At 51.4% G+C, this 20823-nt stretch overlaps 2 protein-coding genes across 2 annotated transcripts; one reads left to right on the forward strand and one right to left on the reverse strand.

The window, feature by feature from the left end:
• The first annotated feature begins 528 nt into the window (after positions 1–528).
• adam17b (ADAM metallopeptidase domain 17b) lies at positions 529–11032 on the forward strand. The gene is made up of 18 exons (XM_062410969.1): positions 529–782; positions 1440–1572; positions 1687–1817; positions 1915–2003; positions 2075–2297; positions 2518–2648; positions 2756–2842; positions 2924–3034; positions 4249–4393; positions 4462–4553; positions 4623–4775; positions 4854–5053; positions 5707–5810; positions 5887–6021; positions 8368–8498; positions 8576–8743; positions 8849–8905; positions 9051–11032. The coding sequence occupies exons 1-18, from the start codon at positions 689–691 to the stop codon at positions 9381–9383; spliced, it is 2517 nt and encodes an 838-aa protein (XP_062266953.1). The 5' UTR covers positions 529–688; the 3' UTR covers positions 9384–11032.
• A 460-nt stretch (positions 11033–11492) lies between these two features.
• Positions 11493–20741, reverse strand: cpsf3 (cleavage and polyadenylation specific factor 3). Its single transcript, XM_062410976.1, has 18 exons — positions 20528–20741; positions 20231–20294; positions 19896–19993; positions 19685–19813; positions 19360–19537; positions 19186–19275; positions 18963–19113; positions 18449–18624; positions 18221–18379; positions 17804–17950; positions 17544–17696; positions 17360–17468; positions 13378–13476; positions 13186–13280; positions 12768–12855; positions 12587–12653; positions 12259–12355; positions 11493–11839 (listed from the first exon to the last, which is right to left on the reverse strand). The coding sequence occupies exons 1-18, from the start codon at positions 20596–20598 to the stop codon at positions 11750–11752; spliced, it is 2061 nt and encodes a 686-aa protein (XP_062266960.1). The 5' UTR covers positions 20599–20741; the 3' UTR covers positions 11493–11749.
• Between the last annotated feature and the right edge of the window lie 82 nt (positions 20742–20823).

Consider the following 20823-nt stretch of genomic DNA (forward strand, 5'->3'; position numbering starts at 1 on the left):
AACAACTGATTTTCAAAATAAAGCTGTGTGCTATTATTCTCAAGTAATATCAATGAGGTAGTTATAATAATAATAATATATAATAATAATAATAATAATAATAGCTATTTTGATATGATAAAATCTTGAGGAAATCTGAAGGATCAGATTCTGAGATAGAGCTTCACACACGTTCATGTTATTGGACTTTGAATCATTTAAATCTGGCAACTTTAAAATTCAGCATGTTGCAGAATTTATATTGTGTTATTAATCTTTCAATGATGATATTTTACACTTTGTAGTCCGTAGACTTTCTAGTAATGAACCAGTCTTCCTCTGTAACATGTACTTTCATGTTCATATCATTATTTAATTTAATATATAATGTTCTATAATGATTCTTGTGATTGATTCGTTGTGTTTTAAAACTTTATCATTTTAAAAATATTTAATTATTCCTGATGTATTTTAAGTGTATTATTTTGAAGGCTCTTGTACCCACTTCCGTCCCGCATGTCCTGTCGCGTGCGGACTTGCGGGTTTCCGTCTTCCTGGTGTTCGGAGCGGAAACGTTTTGTTTCTCATCTCACTTCATTCTCGACTTGTATCAGCGGACGTGTTTGAACACCCTATTGCAATCAGTTGCGAACGTGTTGCCTGTGATGTCGGAGCTTTTATTTTGAAGGAAGCAGCGGGGCCGGTAAACATGAGACCGGACATCACCGTTCTTACGATCCTCGCGGTTCTCACGGTTTCACCCGAAGCGGTTCGATCCGCAGACACCGAGCCACAGGAAGAAGGTGAGTCCGCACTTCCGCTTTCTGATGACAATCGTCACAATCATTTTTCTGTATAATTTTGTCTCGACTTTCTAATATAAAGTTCCTTCAGATACAAGTAAACATAACATAAGAAAACAACGTTAAAATAAGACGATCATAAAACTTAACGTTAACCATGGACTGTCAATAAAGATGGATCCCGAGAAAGAGCTAACAAGTGAACCAAAGTGTTTCGAATATTTGTATACGTCATAAACCAATTCCCACTGACGTCATCACCACAAGAGGGCAGCGTTCAAATCTGACGTGTCGTCCATCTTTATTTACAGTTGATATTTTCAACAATTTCAACTAAAGATTATTTATCAAAGTAAAGAAATAACATTTAATGAAAAGACCTAAAAAAACTTACAAATCGAACTTTCGATGATTGACACGTATAATAAACAGGTATTGTCGACACTGTCACATCCCATAATATATGAATATATTAATAACGTTTCCAATGAAAGAGAACTAAAGTAACAAAGTGAACCAAACTCATTACTTTCTCTTAGATCAGTTTTATATAATTTCAAGAATCATCTAAACTCTTTGTTCAGGTAAATATTGGATCTGAGTGTCAGTGTGACCACTTCCTGCCGGACAATGACATCACAATGTGTTTCCTCCCAGCGTCTCTGAGGTCGATGCTGGACGACTTCGACGTCCTGTCTCTGTCCAGCCTGGAGACGCACTCCGTCCAGCGCAGGGACGTCCAGGCCCAGAGTCACGTGGAGAAGACGCTGAGCTTCTACGCCCTGAAGAGGTCCTGGTCTCCTCCAGAGCTCCGGCAGGTTCCCCCAGCAGGACGCTAACACCTGTGTGTGTGTGTGTGTGTGTGTGTGTGTGTGTGTGTGTGTGTGTGTGTGTGTGTGTGCAGGACGTTCAGACTCTACCTGAGGACCAACCACCAGCTGTTCACCGAGGACTTCAGAGTGAAGGTGGTGGACGAGGACGGGGAGCGGAGTCACCAGATCAACAGACACAACTTCTTCACTGGACATGTCATCGGTGCGTCTGTGTGTGTGTGTGTGTGTGTGTGTGTGTGTGTGTGGGTGCTTGTATGTCTGTGTGTTGAAATGAAGGTGTGGAGCTTGTGTGTCTCCAGGTGAAGAACACTCTCGGGTTCAGGCTCATATCGACGAGGACGAGTTCTCCGCTCACATCCTGACGGACGAGGCCGAGTTCAACATCGAGGTAACGACTCAGACCTCGACCTTCTGACCTGAGGAGTCACAGCTCCTTCATGTCTCCTCCTCTGTGTCCAGCCTCTGTGGAGGTTCACGTCAGCGCCCCCTGATGGCCGCCTGCTGATCTACCGCTCAGAGGACATCAGGAACCTGAGCCGCCTGCAGCATCCATCGGTCTGCGGCTACGTGAACTCTGAGCCCAGTCACGTGACCTCCGACCCCAGCCATGTGACCTCCGACCCCAGCCACCTCCTGCCTGAGGGCATTGAAGCAGACCGGTCGACGGAGCCGGAGGAAAACGGTCCGAACATCAGTTTCTCTCTCGTTTCAGATTTCAGGAAGAGATTTTCTCTGTTTGGATGTTTTTCACTGAGGCTTTGAGGAGCATCTGTCAAACATCTGTGTTGAGAGCTCAGCCACTTAACGACTGATGAAGAAGAAGAAGAGTCTGGAGCAGCCTCTCATTTTATTAGCATGTTGCTAACATGTTTCTAACGTGTTCTTTGTCCTCACCTGCTCAGAGTCTGTGTTCAGAGGGAAGCGTCAGGTCCACGACCACAAGAGGAACACGTGTCCTCTGCTGCTGGTGGCCGACCACCGCTTCTTCAAACACATGGGCCGAGAGGAGGAGAGCACCACACTCAACTACCTGGTCAGACCCACACGTGTGGACACACACACACAAACACACACCTGTACACGTGACCCACACACACACACCTGTACAACAGATTCCATGCTGACAGTCGGTCTTCTCAGATCGAGCTGATCGACCGAGTGGACGACATCTACAGAAACACTTCGTGGGACGAGGAGTTCGTTGGTTACGGAGTTCAGATCCAGCAGGTGAGAAACATGACGGAACCCTGTGATTGGCTGGTTGTATATCTGGGTGGAGTCATGTGACATCATCGTACTTCCTGTCAGATCATCATCAACAAGGTCCCGAGCAGCGTGGATCCAGGAAAGAGTCACTTCAACATGAGAGGGAGTCCAGAGCCGGGCCGAGACGTCTGGGACGTCAAGAAGCTGCTGGAGGTCAGAAGCTGCCATGGCTCCAGCGTCACGCCAACACGCCAACACGCCAACACGCCAACACGCCAACACGCCAACACGCCAACACTCTAACACGCCAACACGCCAACACGCCAACACGCCAACATGCTAACACGCCAACACGCTAACACGGCAACACACTAACACGCCAACATGCCAACATGCCAACACGCCAACATGCCAACATGCCAACACGCTAACACGCCAACACGCCAACACGCCAACACACCAACACGCTAACATGCCAACACGCTAACACGCCAACACGCTAACACGGCAACACGCTTACACGCCAACACGCTTACATGCCAACACGCCAACATGCCAACACGCTAACACGCCAACACGCTAACACGCCAACATGCTAACACGCCAACACGCCAACACGCCAACACGCCAACACTCTAACACTCTAACACGCCAACACGCCAACACGCCAACACGCCAACATGCTAACACGCCAACACGCTAACACGGCAACACACTAACACGCCAACATGCCAACATGCCAACACGCCAACATGCCAACATGCCAACACGCTAACACGCCAACACGCCAACACGCCAACACGCCAACACACCAACACGCTAACATGCCAACACGCTAACACGCCAACACGCTAACACGGCAACACGCTTACACGCCAACACGCTTACATGCCAACACGCCAACATGCCAACACGCTAACACGCCAACACGCTAACACGCCAACATGCTAACACGCCAACACGCTAACACGGCAACACACTAACACGCCAACATGCCAACATGCCAACACGCTAACACGCCAACATGCCAAAACGCCAACACGCTAACACGCCAACAAGCTAACACGCCAAAACGCCTACATGCTAACACGCCAACATGCCAACACGCCAACACGCTAACACGCTAACACGCTAACACGCCAACACGCTAACACGCCAACACGCCAACACACCAACATGCCAACGCGCCAACACGCTAACAAGTCAACACGCCAACACGCCAACACGCTAACACGCCAACACGCTAACAAGTCAACACGCCAACATGCCAACACGCTAACACGCCAACACGCCAAAACGCCAACACGCCAACACGCTAACACGCCAACACGCTAACAATTCAACACGCCAACACGCTAACAAGTCAACACGCCAACACGCTGCAGGTTGTATGTTGATCCCGCCTTCTGTCCTTTGTCCTCTTGCAGCAGTTCAGTGTGGACATGGCAGAGAACGCCTCCACCGTGTGCCTGGCGCACCTCTTCACCTACCAGGACTTCGCTGAGGGGACTCTGGGTCTGGCCTACGTGGCCCCGGCCAAACCCGACGTCCCCGGAGGCCTCTGCTCCAAAGGTAGAGTCCGGACCCGGAGTCTTCTGAGCCCAGGGGAACTCTATGGTCACATGTGTTTGTTTCTTTAGCGTGTCCTTCATCGGCCAACCGGCAGAGAGCCATCTACCTCAACACGGGTCTGACCAGCACCATGAACTATGGGAAGACCATCCTGACCAAGGTGGGGGGGGGTTCTGAAAAGCTGTTTGACGCCGCTCCTTCACAGGTAGTAACCGCTTGGTCTCTGCAGGAGGCCGACCTGGTGACCACCCACGAGCTCGGACACAACTTCGGAGCCGAGCACGACCCCGACAGCGTCCCGCACTGCGCCCCCCGGGACGACGGGGGGGGGAAGTTCGTCATGTACCCGATCGCTGTGAGCGGAGACCACGTCAACAACAAGGTGCTGCTTCCTGTCCTCCACCTGTCGCTCAGCTGACACCTGCAGGCTCCTGGTCCTGAACCTCTCTGGTGTGTCCAGGTCTTCTCGGACTGCAGCCGGCGCTCCATCGTGAAGCGTCTGAGGGCGAAGGCCCCGTCCTGCTTCCGGGAGAGGAACCTCCACCGCTGTGGGAACTCCCGGGTGGAGCAGGGGGAGGAGTGTGACCCCGGACTCCTGAACAGCCACTCAGATCGCTGCTGCACGGACGACTGCCGCCTCCGACCTGGAGCTCAGTGCAGGTCAGAGACCGGGGGGGGGGGGGGGGGCTACAAGTCTGAGTACAGGCGCTGTGAAGCTGAACATTATAATTTAATTTCTGTTGTTTTAATCAAGGTAACGTTTCCTTTGGTCACATGTCACAGGTCATATCCACCTGAAGTCCCAGTTATCCACTAGTTTTAGATCTAGATCGCCCCCTGGTGTCAGGCTGCAGTACAGGTCCTAACCCCTCCTCCTCCTCCATGGACCAAACTCAAACATCAGAGTAGAGGTTAATAGATGTTTGTCACAGATGAGTCCTCTCACTGAGGACAAGCTTCTCGTCCGTCCCTTTCCTGTGGACACGATAAAGTGATTCTGTTTCTGAGGTCAAAGGTCAAAGTGAATGTTGCACTGCGTTCACTCTAGTTAGATATTTGATGTCATAAAAACAGATATTTTGATTGACAGCTGAGATCGACTCAGGATTGGTCGAGAGTGTGGGCGGGACCTTGATTCAATGGCTCTGCGCCACATTCACTGCAATACACGTCTTCTCCACAAGATGGCAGCGTGGTTTTCTGAGATGTTTAGCCTCATGTCCGGAGGAAGAGGAGACGTGTCATCGCTCCGTGTGCTCAGCTGCTGAGTCACGGATTCGTCCTCACGGCTCAACTAACTGTTCTGTGTTCAGTGACAGGAACAGTGCGTGCTGTAAAGGCTGCAGGTTCGAGTCCGAAGGCGAAGTCTGTCAGGAGCCCATCGACGCCACCTGCAAAGGACACTCCTACTGCACAGGTCAGCACACAGGTCAAAGGTCATGCTTCCGCTGACCTGGTCCCGACGCCTCACGTCTTCTGTGTCATGTCAACAGGAAACAGCAGCGAGTGTCCGTCCCCAGAAGACGCTCCGGATAAAACCGTGTGTCTGGACAGCGGCGAGTGTCTGAGCGGAGAGTGCGTCCCGTTCTGTGAGGCCGTCCTGAAGCTGCAGCCCTGCGCCTGCAACGGTCCGTCCTCCGTCCTCCGTCCTCCGTCCTCTCTCCTCCGTCCTCTGTCCTCCGTCCTCTGTCCTCTGTCCTCTCTCCTCCGTCCTCCGTCCTCCGTCCTCCGTCCTCCGTCCTCCGTCCTCTCTCCTCTGTCCTCCGTCCTCCGTCCTCTCTCCTCCGTCCTCCGTCCTCCGTCCTCTGTCCTCTGTCCTCCGTCCTCCGTCCTCTCTCCTCCGTCCTCCGTCCTCCGTCCTCTGTCCTCCGTCCTCCGTCCTCTCTCCTCTGTCCTCCGTCCTCTGTCCTCTCTCCTCCGTCCTCCGTCCTCTGTCCTCTGTCCTCTGTCCTCTGTCCTCCGTCCTCTGTCCTCTGTCCTCTGTCCTCTCTCCTCCGTCCTCTGTCCTCTGTCCTCCGTCCTCTGTCCTCTGTCCTCCGTCCTCTGTCCTCTGTCCTCCGTCCTCCGTCCTCTCTCCTCCGTCCTCCGTCCTCCGTCCTCCGTCCTCTGTCCTCCGTCCTCCGTCCTCTCTCCTCTGTCCTCCGTCCTCTGTCCTCTCTCCTCCGTCCTCCGTCCTCTGTCCTCTGTCCTCTGTCCTCTGTCCTCCGTCCTCTGTCCTCTGTCCTCTCTCCTCCGTCCTCTGTCCTCTGTCCTCCGTCCTCTGTCCTCTGTCCTCCGTCCTCTGTCCTCTGTCCTCCGTCCTCTGTCCTCTGTCCTCCGTCCTCCGTCCTCTGTCCTCTGTCCTCTGTCCTCTGTCCTCTCTCCTCTGTCCTCCGTCCTCTGTCCTCCGTCCTCTGTCCTCTGTCCTCTCTCCTCCGTCCTCTGTCCTCTGTCCTCCGTCCTCTGTCCTCTCTCCTCCGTCCTCTGTCCTCTCTCCTCCGTCCTCTGTCCTCTCTCCTCCGTCCTCCGTCCTCTGTCCTCTGTCCTCTCTCCTCCGTCCTCTGTCCTCTCTCCTCCGTCCTCCGTCCTCTGTCCTCCGTCCTCCGTCCTCCGTCCTCCGTCCTCTGTCCTCCGTCCTCCGTCCTCTGTCCTCTGTCCTCTGTCCTCTGTCCTCTGTCCTCTCTCCTCTCTCCTCTGTCCTCTGTCCTCTGTCCTCTGTCCTCTGTCCTCTGTCCTCCGTCCTCCGTCCTCTGTCCTCCGTCCTCCGTCCTCTGTCCTCCGTCCTCCGTCCTCCCTCCTCTCTCCTCCGTCCTCTGTCCTCCGTCCTCCGTCCTCCGTCCTCTGTCCTCCGTCCTCCGTCCTCCGTCCTCCGTCCTCCGTCCTCTGTCCTCTCTCCTCTCTCCTCTCTCCTCTCTCCTCTGTCCTCCGTCCTCCGTCCTCTCTCCTCCGTCCTCCGTCCTCTGTCCTCTGTCCTCTGTCCTCCGTCCTCCGTCCTCCGTCCTCCGTCCTCTGTCCTCTGTCCTCTGTCCTCCGTCCTCTGTCCTCTCTCCTCCGTCCTCCGTCCTCCGTCCTCTGTCCTCCGTCCTCCGTCCTCTCTCCTCTGTCCTCCGTCCTCTGTCCTCTCTCCTCCGTCCTCCGTCCTCTGTCCTCTGTCCTCTGTCCTCTGTCCTCCGTCCTCTGTCCTCTGTCCTCTCTCCTCCGTCCTCTGTCCTCTGTCCTCCGTCCTCTGTCCTCTGTCCTCCGTCCTCTGTCCTCTGTCCTCCGTCCTCTGTCCTCTGTCCTCCGTCCTCCGTCCTCTGTCCTCTCTCCTCCGTCCTCTGTCCTCTGTCCTCTGTCCTCTCTCCTCTGTCCTCCGTCCTCTGTCCTCTGTCCTCTCTCCTCCGTCCTCTGTCCTCTGTCCTCCGTCCTCTGTCCTCTCTCCTCCGTCCTCTGTCCTCTCTCCTCCGTCCTCTGTCCTCTCTCCTCCGTCCTCCGTCCTCTGTCCTCTGTCCTCTCTCCTCCGTCCTCTGTCCTCTGTCCTCCGTCCTCCGTCCTCCGTCCTCTGTCCTCCGTCCTCCGTCCTCTGTCCTCTGTCCTCTGTCCTCTGTCCTCCGTCCTCTGTCCTCTGTCCTCTGTCCTCCGTCCTCCGCCCTCTGTCCTCTGTCCTCTCTCCTCTCTCCTCTCTCCTCTGTCCTCTCTCCTCCGTCCTCCGTCCTCTGTCCTCCGTCCTCCGTCCTCTGTCCTCAGCAGCAGCTGGTTTCAGAGAAACATCTGGAACAGCCTCTGTCCAGCGAACTGGACTCAGTGTCCCTGAGGAGGTGGAGACCAAAGACAAGAGAGGACACACTGGACTGAAATAAAAAGGATCCAGTTTAAAGTTGAACTGAGTTCTGCTGCTGAGACTTAATATTTGAAACCAGAATTATTATTTAAATCCTCATCTCTCTGTTTATTTGTGGCTTTGATTTATCTTGATCTATTTTTCTATGTAATCATCTGATTCCGTTTGTCCTCAGAAACCCACTCGTCCTGTAAGGTCTGCTGTCGGAGCCGCGGCGGCGCCTGCGGGCCCTACCAGGACCACACGGGTCACTTCCTGTTCCTGCGGAAAGGGAAACCCTGCACGGTGGGCTTCTGTGACGGAGCGGTGAGACCACGCCTCAGGAAACCAGCTCCTGCCGTTAACACGTGCACGAAGTCTTATCACGTGCACTCTCTCTGCAGGGGAAGTGCATGAAGCAGGTGCAGGACGTGATCGAGCGCCTGTGGGACTTCATCGAGAAGCTGGACATCAGCACGCTGGGCACCTTCCTGGCCGACAACATCGTGGGCTCGGTCGTGGCCTTCTCGCTGCTCTTCTGGGTCCCGGTCAGCATCCTGGTGCACTGCGTGGTGGGTCACACGGGGCTCCTCCCATCCGAGCATGTTCACATGTCATGAGCATGTTCACATGTCAGCAGGTCACAGATCGTCATGTCCCTCTCCGTGTGTTTTCAGGACAAGAAGCTGGATCAACAGTTCGAGCAAAGCTCCAAGTCCATGTTCTTCCCCAGCGTGAGAAGCTTTAATGCTCTTTGTTGATTGGTCGGACGTTTGATGACATCACAGTGCAACAGTGGGCGGGGCTCAGATTCATTTTCTCGGTTCAAAACACAACCTGCTCCTTTAACCACCTGACTCTGACGGTTTGTTTACCCAGAATGCCGAGCTCCTGAGCAGCCTGGAGTCCGCGTCCGTTCGGATCTTCAAGCCTCCGACCTTCCCCGGCGCCGCCCCCCCCCTTCGCTTCCAGCCGTGCAGCCCCCAGCAGACCAGCACCCCCCCGGGCTCCGACGCAGCCCCCCCTGCTCTGGACAGCCCCCGCATGGCGACCATCCAGGAGGACCCCAGCCCCCCCCTGGAGGAGGCGTTCGGGCGCTCGGCTCGGCGCTCCTTCGAGGACCTGACGGGGACGGGCGTGGGGGGGCGCAGCGAGACGCTGTGCAGGCTGCAGAGACAACACCAGATCGACTCCAAGGAGACGCAGTGCTGAGCGTCCTGTCCCCCGCCCCCCCGCCCATCACGTCCTGTCCCCCGCCCCCCCGCCCATCACAGGTTTGATGCAAGAGCCACAGACGTCTCTAATAAGAAACACGTCTCCTGTCTTCACTCCGGTGCCTCGTCGTCTCCCGGCCGGAACGTCCACCTCAGAATCGTCTTCGTCACTTCGATGCGTCTCAGAGACAAAACGTGACGGCTCCAGAGCGAGCTGTAAGAACTCTGCAGCGCCACCATCTGGTCACTTTTCATTTGTCAACACTTTGTGAGCTCATCCTCACAGAAGCTGTTCTCACTGTGGTTCCTGCTCAAGCTGCTCGTGGTCAACAAGTCAACAAGTCAACAAGTCAACAAGTCAACAATGAAACACTGAACCGCATCAAACCGGCTTCAGACTTTAGCAAAACAATCTGCTGCGTTTTTTAGCTTTATGTTACATAAAAATATGAGATTTATATTTTGAACTAAATCTCAGGTTCCGGTTCAGCTCACGACTGAAAGTTCCTGTAAAAAGGAAACTGATCCAAAGATGACAGATATGAAACCTTCAGGTATTAAAAGATGAAACGAGTTGTTCCTCCAGCTGCTCGTCCTCGTCTCAGCGTCAACGTTCATTTCAAAACGTGGACGAGTGAATGTGTTTGTTACTGACTCGATGACGTCCAGAACGTTGGTCACATATTCAGGAGTTGAACCGATGGTGGAAGCCATCAGTTTCAGCTCTGAAAGGTCAAAGGTCAAAGTGCGTCAGTAACGTGGCGACTCATCAGGGAGGGTCAGCACAGAGGTCAAAGTTCGTGCTGAAAGAATCTTGGACCATGTGTCATCACATCTCTCTGTGGGAGTTGAACCCCGTGTTAGTGCCTTGCTCAACCCACTCTGCTACACAAGACTCTGAGGGATTTTAAAAGTCATATATATATATATACACACAAAGACGTTTTAAACAAACATCTTAAAAACATGTGTTTCTAAATAAACATGTTTGTCACCATGACAACGTCCCCTCTGGTTCCTAAAGTTTATTTTTGTGTAGTTGAATAAACTCAGACTTGTGTTGATGTGTGTTTTTGTGATGACAGTCAGTGTGCCTCTGTTCACGTCAGTATTTTAAACACTGTGTTGTTTGTGTTTTTCTTCGCTGCTGATGTGAAGATTTAAACTTTTTAATTTTCAGTTTCTCGTCGCTCAGTAAAGTGAATTTAACGTTAAACTTCCTGAGTGTGGAATCTAACGTCCGATATTGTTTCACAAAGTTTCCCCGTCTGTTGTTTCAGGCTCAGCAGCATTTTCAGATTTAATGTTCTAGTTGAAGATTTTTTATTTTATTTTGAAAACTGGAAAAATCCAGTTTTGTCGAGAGCTTCTGAAAACGTCTTTAAATCGCTGAAATGCATCGGTTCATTATTATTATCAATATTATAGTGAAAAGCATCTGTTCTTCATTCCAGGAGCTGGAACCAGAAAATATTTGACAGACAAACTGATCATTTGACTTTTAAACCCTGAGACAGTCGATTAATCCATCGAGAGAAAGTCTCCAGCAAATATTCTTATGATCGATGAAAAATACTGAAAGTTTTCTTCTTTTGTGTTTGAGACATTTGACTTTTTTGTTTCATTGAATAAATGAAGTGAAATCAAGAGGAAGTCAGTGTCATTATTACAATAAGTTTGTCATTAAAACATATTTCATATTTTCACTCCATGTTATTTTAATCTTTGAAGAAACAAACTAATTCACTGAAACTCAAACGTTTATTACCCTGTGAAAATATTGTGTTTAGAAATCAAGTAGAAAAATGGGTTTTATGGATTTGTCACATTTTTATCATCAGATCAATAGACTTGGCTGTGACCAATGGAAGCTCAACTCGGCCACCTGATGAAACAAAGATCACCTTATAGTTTTAATAAGACTCAAAATAATCGTGCTAAACAAATGTGAAATACCGAGATATTGTATAAAAGTATTTCTTGTTAAAATAATGAGTTACTCATAAAAATCCAAAAGATAAATTATCAAAACAGTTCTCTCGTTATTTTGTGTTAGAGTTAGTAAAAATATAAAGTCTTTACTTTATTAAATGAGAACACATATTCATAAAGTATCAAAACAGTGTTTTTATTTAAAGAAACATTACAGAAATAATCAGAAACTTTCAAAAGGAGAAACTTCATCAAAACGATTCAGGATCTGTTTCACATCAGCTGATATGAAGACATTTGTGTTTATGTTCAGATAATTTGACATCAAGTTGCATTGAACTCATATCACTGTCGTTACACAAACCCCCCTCATCATCGGCGGCTCCCTGTGATTGGTCCAGTGCTTGTGACATCACAGAGTGGGCGTGCTCGTCATACGGTCGGACTGAGGGCGTCGTAGAGTCGATGGATCGCGACCTCCACCATCTCCCTGAGGGACTCGTCCTCTGTGCAGGCTACGGACTGAGGTCAGAGGTCAGAGGTCAGAGGTCAGCACACGCACAATCAGGATCAACACCTTGCTCACAGTTTGGAGTTTTAGATGAAACGTACAAAATAAAATTCAGAATAAAACATGTGTACAGATTAATTAGTTCGAAACTTACAAAACAGAAACAATTTAAACACTAACAGATTTAAATAAATAGATTTAAAGGAAATGAAAATCAAACTATAATAGATGAATTATAACAAAGGCAAACAAATATTACAACAAATTTATCTCATTAATTAAGAAATCACAGCCAACCATTATTCAGGATTTCCTATTTATATATCTGAGCGTTTGAATTATGGCAACGCGACATTTTAATCTATCTGGTGTGTAATGAAGATCTCAGCCTCTAGGGGCGCTAGCTTCAGTGAGGAAGTGATGAGCTCACCCGGGTTTCTGGGTCGATGATTGCCGTGACGCCGTCCACCGTCACGCTCAGGTTCTGACCGTCTTTGAAATTCACGCAGTCGTCTCCGAACATGTCGCTAGAACACAAACACACACACAGACACACACACAAACACATTGTGAAAATCAGCATCTCGCCTTTGAAAAAAATGGATTATATAATTATTTTTAAATCGATATTAGTTGCTTCTGCAGCTTTGTCAGAAATATTCAAAAACGTTTCAAATGAACAGTTTGTTAGAAGAGGAGCTTCTATAACCCCGCCCGACTGGCGCGCCCCACAGGGTAAAACAAGCGTCAGTACTCACTGCAGCATCAGCTCCAGTCGCTCGGTGAACACGTCCACGTGGAACGTTTCCCTCCGACCTTCAGGAACTGAAACAAACCGTTAGCCTGGTGTCTGCTCGTCAACACAGCAACAAACATGACACAGCAACAAACACATGACACAGCAACAAACACATGACACAGCAGAAAAGGTTTACTGACATTTCTGAGCGTTGGGGTTGGACTGGACCTCCAGGATCACGGTGGTGACGGCGTCAGCGTACATGTCGTTCAGCGGGTTGGCGATCCACTGAGACGGAGACACTCACGTTAAACCTCTGAACTCAAAGATGAATGAATCAAGTGTTGATGTCGAGTGAAGCAGCGCTGCATGAAATCCGTTAGCTCGATGTCAACATGCGTGACAGACGTTTCAATGGAATAAATGCTGTTTCATGTTCCAAACATTCACACTGATGTCCGTGTATTTGTCCAATCAGATGGAGGCCTGCTGCCCTCACAGTTAACACTAAGTGGACATAGAGGAGCTGTGCATGGCTCCTTGGTGGCGCTGTGTGTGTGTGTGTGTGTGTGTGTGTGTGTGTGTGTGTGTGTGTGTGTGTGTGTGTGTGTGTGTGACCTCCAGTGTCACCATCCCGGCCTCATGAACCAGAGTGATGCTCTTGAAGATGCGGACGGTGATCTTCTCTGCTCCCTCCACCTGCTCGACGTCTCCTGAGGTTGAACAGCACACAGGTTAGACAGGGACCATGAGCAGCTGTGTTCAGATGTGATGTCACAGATGTGATGTCACTGATGTGATGTCACTGACCTGCGAGGCTCCGGAGCTGACTGACCAGCAGCGAGATGGGTCCAGTGTAGGGGACGGCCTGAGTCTGAGTCACTGTGCTCATACACAGGTCTGTGTAGTCTGCAGAAACCAACCAATCACAGGTCATCTCCTTCAGAGGGAATCATCAACTCTGATAATCACACACACACTTTCTACAGCCGTCTACACAGACTCCGCCCACACCGCAACGTCATCGCTGTGGGCCTTAGTCTGAACAGATGAGGCCCACGTTCCCTTCCTGATTGGTTCTCATCAGTCACATGACTCGACTAGCAGCGGTGAACACAAAGGGTAAGTAACACTCCCCGTCAGTAACACTCCCCGTCAGTAACACTTCCCGTCAGTAGCACTTCCTGTCAGTTACACTCCCCGTCAGTAACACTCCCCGTCAGTAGCACTTCCCGTCAGTAGCACTTCCCGTCAGTAGCACTTCCCGTCAGTAGCACTTCCCGTCAGTAGCACTTCCCGTCAGTAACACTTCCCGTCAGTAACACTTCCCGTCAGTAACACTTCCCGTCAGTAGCACTTCCCGTCAGTAGCACTTCCTGTCAGTTACACTCCCCGTCAGTAACACTCCCCGTCAGTAACACTCCCCGTCAGTAGCACTTCCCGTCAGTAGCACTTCCCGTCAGTAGCACTTCCCGTCAGTAACACTTCCCGTCAGTAGCACTTCCCGTCAGTAACACTTCCCGTCAGTAGCACTTCCCGTCAGTAACACTCCCCGTCAGTAGCACTTCCTGTCAGTTACACTCCCCGTCAGTAACACTCCCCGTCAGTTACACTCCCCGTCAGTAACACTTCCCGTCAGTAACACTTCCCGTCAGTAACACTCCCCGTCAGTAGCACTCCCCGTCAGTAACATTTCCCGTCAGTAGCACTCCCCGTCAGTAACATTTCCTGTCAGTAGCACTCCCCGTCAGTAACATTTCCCGTCAGTAGCACTCCCCGTCAGTAACACTTCCCGTCAGTAGCACTCCCCGTCAGTAACATTTCCCGTCAGTAGCACTCCCCGTCAGTAGCATTTCCCGTCAGTAGCACTCCCCGTCAGTAACATTTCCCGTCAGTAGCACTCCCCGTCAGTAACACTCCCCGTCAGTAACACTTCCCGTCAGTAGCACTTCCCGTCAGTTACACTCCCCGTCAGTAACACTCCCCGTCAGTAACACTCCCCGTCAGTAACACTCCCCGTCAGTAACACTCCCCGTCAGTAACACTTCCCGTCAGTAACACTTCCCGTCAGTAGCACTTCCCGTCAGTAACACTCCCCGTCAGTAACACTCCCCGTCAGTAACACTCCCCGTCAGTAACACACCCCGTCAGTAACACTCCCCGTCAGTAACACTCCCCGTCAGTAACACTTCCCGTCAGTAGCACTTCCCGTCAGTAACACTCCCCGTCAGTAACACTTCCCGTCACTAGCACTCCCCGTCACTAGCACTCCCCGTCAGTAGCACTTCCCGTCAGTAGCACTTCCCGTCAGTAGCACTTCCCGTCAGTAACACTTCCCGTCAGTAGCACTCCCCGTCAGTAACATTTCCCGTCAGTAGCACTCCCCGTCAGTAACATTTCCCGTCAGTAGCACTCCCCGTCAGTAGCACTCCCCGTCAGTAACACTCCCCGTCAGTAACACTCCCCGTCAGTAGCACTTCCCGTCAGTAGCACTTCCCGTCACTAGCACTCCCCGTCAGTAGCACTCCCCGTCAGTAGCACTCCCCGTCAGTAGCACTCCCCGTCAGTAACACTCCCCGTCAGTAACACTCCCCGTCAGTAGCACTTCCCGTCAGTAGCACTTCCCGTCACTAGCACTCCCCGTCAGTAGCACTCCCCGTCAGTAGCACTCCCCGTCAGTAACACTCCCCGTCAGTAGCACTCCCCGTCAGTAGCACTCCCCGTCAGTAGCACTCCCCGTCAGTAACACTCCCCGTCAGTAACACTCCCCGTCAGTAACACTCCCCGTCAGTAGCACTCCCCGTCACTAGCACTTCCCGTCACTAGCACTTCCCGTCAGTAGCACTCCCCGTCAGTAACACTCCCCGTCAGTAACACTTCCCGTCAGTAACACTCCCCGTCAGTAACACTCCCCGTCAGTAACACTCCCCGTCAGTAACACTTCCCGTCAGTAGCACTCCCCGTCAGTAACATTTCCCGTCAGTAGCACTCCCCGTCAGTAACATTTCCCGTCAGTAGCACTCCCCGTCAGTAACACTCCCCGTCAGTAACACTCCCCGTCAGTAACACTCCCCGTCAGTAACACTCCCCGTCAGTAACACTTCCCGTCACTAGCACTTCCCGTCACTAGCACTCCCCGTCAGTAGCACTCCCCGTCAGTAACACTCCCCGTCAGTAACACTCCCCGTCAGTAGCACTTCCCGTCAGTAACACTCCCTGTCAGTAACACTTCCTGTCACTAACACTTCCTGTCACTAACACTTCCTGTCACTAACACTTCCTGTCACTAACACTTCCCGTCAGTAACACTTCCCGTCAGTAACACTTCCCGTCAGTAACACTTCCCGTCAGTAGCACTTCCCATCAGTAGCACTTCCCGGCAGTAACCCTAACCCTTCCCGTCAGTAACACTTCCCGTCAGTAACACTTCCCGTCAGTAACACTTCCCGTCACTAGCACTTCCCGTCACTAGCACTTCCCGTCACTAGCACTTCCCGTCACTAACACTTCCTGTCAGTAACACTTCCTGTCAGTAACACTCCCTGTCAGTAGCACTCCCTGTCAGTAGCACTTCCTGTCACTAACACTCCCTGTCAGTAACACTCCCTGTCAGTAACACTCCCTGTCAGTAACACTCCCTGTCAGTAACACTTCCCGTCAGTAGCACTTCCCGTCAGTAACACTCCCTGTCAGTAGCACTTCCCATCAGTAACACTCCCTGTCAGTAACACTTCCCGTCAGTAGCACTTCCTGTCAGTAGCACTTCCTGTCAGTAGCACTTCCTGTCAGTAGCACTTCCCGTCAGTAGCACTCCCTGTCACTAACACTTCCTGTCAGTAGCACTTCCTGTCACTAACACTCCCTGTCAGTAACACTCCCTGTCACTAACACTCCCTGTCAGTAACACTTCCCGTCAGTAACACTTCCCGTCAGTAACACACCCTGTCAGTAACACTTCCCGTCAGTAGCACTCCCTGTCAGTAGCACTTCCTGTCAGTAGCACTTCCCGTCAGTAGCACTCCCTGTCACTAACACTTCCTGTCAGTAACACTCCCCGTCAGTAGCACTCCCTGTCACTAACACTTCCTGTCAGTAGCACTTCCTGTCACTAACACTCCCTGTCAGTAACACTCCCTGTCACTAACACTCCCTGTCAGTAACACTCCCTGTCAGTAGCACTTCCCGTCAGTAGCACTTCCTGTCAGTAGCACTTCCTGTCAGTAACACTTCCCGTCAGTAGCACTCCCTGTCACTAACACTTCCTGTCAGTAGCACTTCCTGTCACTAACACTCCCTGTCACTAACACTCCCTGTTAGTAACACTCCCTGTCAGTAACACTTCCCGTCAGTAACACTTCCCGTCAGTAACACTTCCCGTCAGTAACACTTCCCGTCAGTAACACTTCCCGTCAGTAACACTCCCTGTCAGTAACACTTCCCGTCAGTAGCACTTCCTGTCAGTAGCACTTCCTGTCAGTAACACTTCCCGTCAGTAGCACTCCCTGTCACTAACACTTCCTGTCAGTAGCACTTCCTGTCACTAACACTCCCTGTCACTAACACTCCCTGTTAGTAACACTCCCTGTCAGTAACACTTCCCGTCAGTAACACTTCCCGTCAGTAGCACTCCCTGTCAGTAGCACTTCCTGTCAGTGACTCGTCACCTTCACTGCTCCTCCTTCAGAGGAGTGTCTGTTTCTAAGCAACCAACTGCAGAGGAGACCATCGACTTCCTGTCGAGGTCACATGACCTGTGAGGGAGGACGTCATGTGACGTGGGAACAGGACTCACTTGAGAGGTCGGAGGGCGTCAGGATGTGGTAGTTGAAGTGTCTCTTCACCAGAATCCCAGAGACCCTCTGACCCTGAGCGCACTTCCTGTCTGCCAGAGAGCCCATCACCTGCAGCAGAGCATGCTGGGAGTTAGCAGGTGACAGACACACAGGAGGAACACAGGGTTTCAGGATTCATGGAACCTTGGCCAGCTTCTCTCCTCTGAAGTTCAGCGTGACGGCCTCGGTGTTCCTCGGGTTGTGGACCTCGATGTGGACCTCGTCGTTGTCCTCGTACTCGCGGATCAGCGCCGCCTTCAGGCGAGCCATCTCGTTCTGCTCGCCGTGCACCAGGATCTGAGAGAGAACACCACCTGGTTAGCCCGGTCACACCGAGGGACAAGGTCTAACAGGTCACCATGTCCACGTGCTTTAAGAGACGTGCGCTGGGGTCAAGCGGTCACCACGTGCGGCGGTTTGAGCGCTCGGATGAACTCGCTGGTCTGCTGGTAGTCGGTGTGAGCGGAGAAGGAGATGTAGTCCACGGACATCTTCAGAGGAAGCTTCTGACCCGACATGGTGGCGATCTCCTCGGGCTCCGTCATGATGTGCTGCAACACAACACCAACACACACAGTCAGATACACAAACACACACAGTCAGAAACATGTGCCCTGTGGCTTCACTCTTCAGCTGGTTGTGTCTGTGCCTCTCAGTCAGTTGTTCTCTCAGGAGGTGGAACCCACTCAGCAGAGAACAGACGCTCAGGGAGAGGAGGAGGAGATGTTCTCCTGCTTCTCACTGAACATCAGACTCACTCCATCCAGCCGCTCTGAGCTGAAGACCTTTAGACCGGGTCATGAGCCTGGTGTTGGACCGACCTTAGCGAGCGTCCCCTCCACACAGTATCCAGCGATGATGACTCCGTTCCTCTTGTCAGTGCACCAGCTCTCAAACAGCTCTCTGGACAGGCCGCTCTGCATCATGCCCGGAGACGCCATCACCACGCTGGGGCCGATGTCATCGAAGTGGTCCATGCTCTGAAAGACATGAGACATGAGACACCACGGACCTGTGAGCGGGGACCGGACGCCGAGCGGCAGACTCACCTTCAGGTTGCTGATGTGTCTGAACACGAAGGGGTTGTTGATGTTGATGGCCTTCCGGATCTTGTCATTCATGGCGTTGATGTAGGTCTGGTACACGGCCATGCACTTCCTGGCCAGAGAGGAGGCGTAGTAGATGGGGATGTCGTGGAGCTCTGGGTGGTTCTGCCAGTACTCGTCTGGTTCGGCAGGAACACCACACGATTTTAAAAAGAAGATGTTGTTTATTTGGACGAACTCAGATGTGTCAGGTTCTTAGTTTGGGTTCTGTGGCTCATTCAGTCTCATGAGGTGAACTTCTGCCCTCTAGTGGCCAAGCCTGAATTAACGCAGCATCAAGTCGACCAGTTTGACGAGCACGTTGAACTTACTCCAGTAATTTGAATTTGTATTTTTGTACAGTGTAAAATTTAATTCCGTTCATGATTATAAATGGTGCCAGAAGGTGGCGGTAGCGCACCTACCAGCTGATTCCTTCCACCTGTGATAAACCAGAGAAGAAGAACATGCGTCTCACCCAGAATTAGCAGCAGCTCCTGAGCTCGTCCCAGTGCGAAGACTGGGATCAGACAGCGGCCCTCCCGGTTCACGATGTCGTGGATGGTGTTACAGAATCGAGCCTCTCGCTCCTCACGCTTCTCGTGGATGTGTGTCCCGTAGGTGGACTCCTGAGAGACAGACACACACGTCTCTACCTGCTGTGTTGAACAGTGCAGACTGGATTGTGCAGCTTCACTCACTGTGATGAGGATGTCTGGTTTGACGCTGGGGATCTCCGCTGCCATCAGGTGTCGGTCCTCCTGACGGGAGAAGTCTCCTGTGTACAACAACTACACACACACACAGTCTCAGATCAAGTGTCATCATGTCATGTGTGAGTTGTGTAACTTCCTCAGACGACCAGCACACGTTACCTTGACGCCGGCGATCTCGATCATGAACATGGCGGCTCCGAGGACGTGTCCGGCGTGGTAGCACCAGAACTTGATGCCGGCCACTTCCTTCACCTCGTGGAAGTTGATGGTCTCGATCTTCTCCATGCTCTCCTCCAGGTCCGTCTCAGTGTAGAGCATGTCGTCGGCCGAGATGTTACTGCAGCGTGGAGTTCATACGAGTGAGTGAATGGAGTCAGAGGCACGACAAGGCACAGATATGGACACTTGGTGCAGGTGGAACCGATGGGCCAGCTGCATTGTGTGTGTGTTTGTGTGTGTGTGTGTGTGTGTGCGTGTGTCCTACCTGACTTTGACGTAGTCCGACAGCAGCCAGCGGTAGATGGCCTTCGTGGCGTGAGTCATGAAGGTTCGTCCTTTGAAGCTGGTCTTCTGCAGGAACCAGGGGAGGGCGCCGCAGTGATCCAGGTGGAAGCTGGAGAAACAGGAAGCGGATGTGAACGGAAGGAACCATCACAGATCAGGTCTGTGGGGGGGAATCAGACTGGGCGACTCACTGGCTGATGAGCAGCAGGTCGATCTCAGCCGGGTCAATCAGGTCTATGTACGGGAGAGCGTCCATTCCCTCCAGGCCCGGATGGATCCCACAGTCCAACTACAGCAGAACACACACAAACACAGACAGACACACACAGACACACAGACACACACACACACACACACACACACACAGACACACACACACACACACACACACACACACACAGACACACACACACACACACACACACACACACACACACACAGAGACACACACACACAGACATACACACGTTAACACCCTCACACCGCCGTGCACACTAACCTGCAGATGACGTGATAACAACGTTACCATGATCTTTCGTCCCTTGAACTCCACGATGATGCAGGACCGTCCCACTTCCTGTCCTGCTCCTCTGGACACAAACAAAGACATTTTCTGTCCAGATTAAATCCACAAGTTTTTAAAATACAAATAAACATTTAATTTATTGATCCCAAACTGGGAAACTCCTGTAATAACAGCAATATACCAATTAATCAATGTATCTATATATATATATATATATATATATATATGAAGATAAACTCAGACTCTGATGAAGATGAAGATGAACTCAGATGAAGATGAAGATGAAGATGAACTTACAGCGGCCGAATGAGCAGTTGATCACTTTCCTCCGCAGGAACGTTGACGTCACTTTTACGTTTCGCCGCCATGTTTTCAACAAAGACGTTAAATAGTCAAATAAACCGGTCAGTGCTCCGTCAGTACTCCGTCAGTGTTCCGTCAATACTCCGTCGATACTCCGTCAGTACTTCACAACTTCACCCGCTGCGAGCCTGCGATGCACTGAACACTTCCGGTCCGTGCTGTTTATCTGCCCGTGTACTCACACCTCTTAAAACTCCGGTTCCTCTCTGGTCTGAGATGAAATAAGTTCC

This window comes from Platichthys flesus, chromosome 18 (genome assembly GCF_949316205.1).
Source record: "Platichthys flesus chromosome 18, fPlaFle2.1, whole genome shotgun sequence".
NCBI classification, from domain to species: domain Eukaryota; kingdom Metazoa; phylum Chordata; class Actinopteri; order Pleuronectiformes; family Pleuronectidae; genus Platichthys; species Platichthys flesus.

Excerpts from the sequence above, each read along its gene's own strand:
- adam17b (XM_062410969.1), top strand. The coding sequence starts at position 689 with ATGAGACCGGACATCACCGTTCTTACGATCCTCGCGGTTCTCACGGTT. Across the intron at positions 4,554-4,622 it reads GGAAGACCATCCTGACCAAG|GAGGCCGACCTGGTGACCAC; the intron begins GTGGGGGGGGGT and ends TGGTCTCTGCAG. Across the intron at positions 8,906-9,050 it reads AGTCCATGTTCTTCCCCAGC|AATGCCGAGCTCCTGAGCAG; the intron begins GTGAGAAGCTTT and ends TTGTTTACCCAG.
- cpsf3 (XM_062410976.1), bottom strand. The coding sequence starts at position 20,598 with ATGGCGGCGAAACGTAAAAGTGACGTCAACGTTCCTGCGGAGGAAAGT. Across the intron at positions 17,697-17,803 it reads CGCTCAAACCGCCGCACGTG|ATCCTGGTGCACGGCGAGCA; the intron begins GTGACCGCTTGA and ends GTTCTCTCTCAG. Across the intron at positions 12,856-13,185 it reads CCGGGATGGTGACACTGGAG|TGGATCGCCAACCCGCTGAA; the intron begins GTCACACACACA and ends TCTCCGTCTCAG.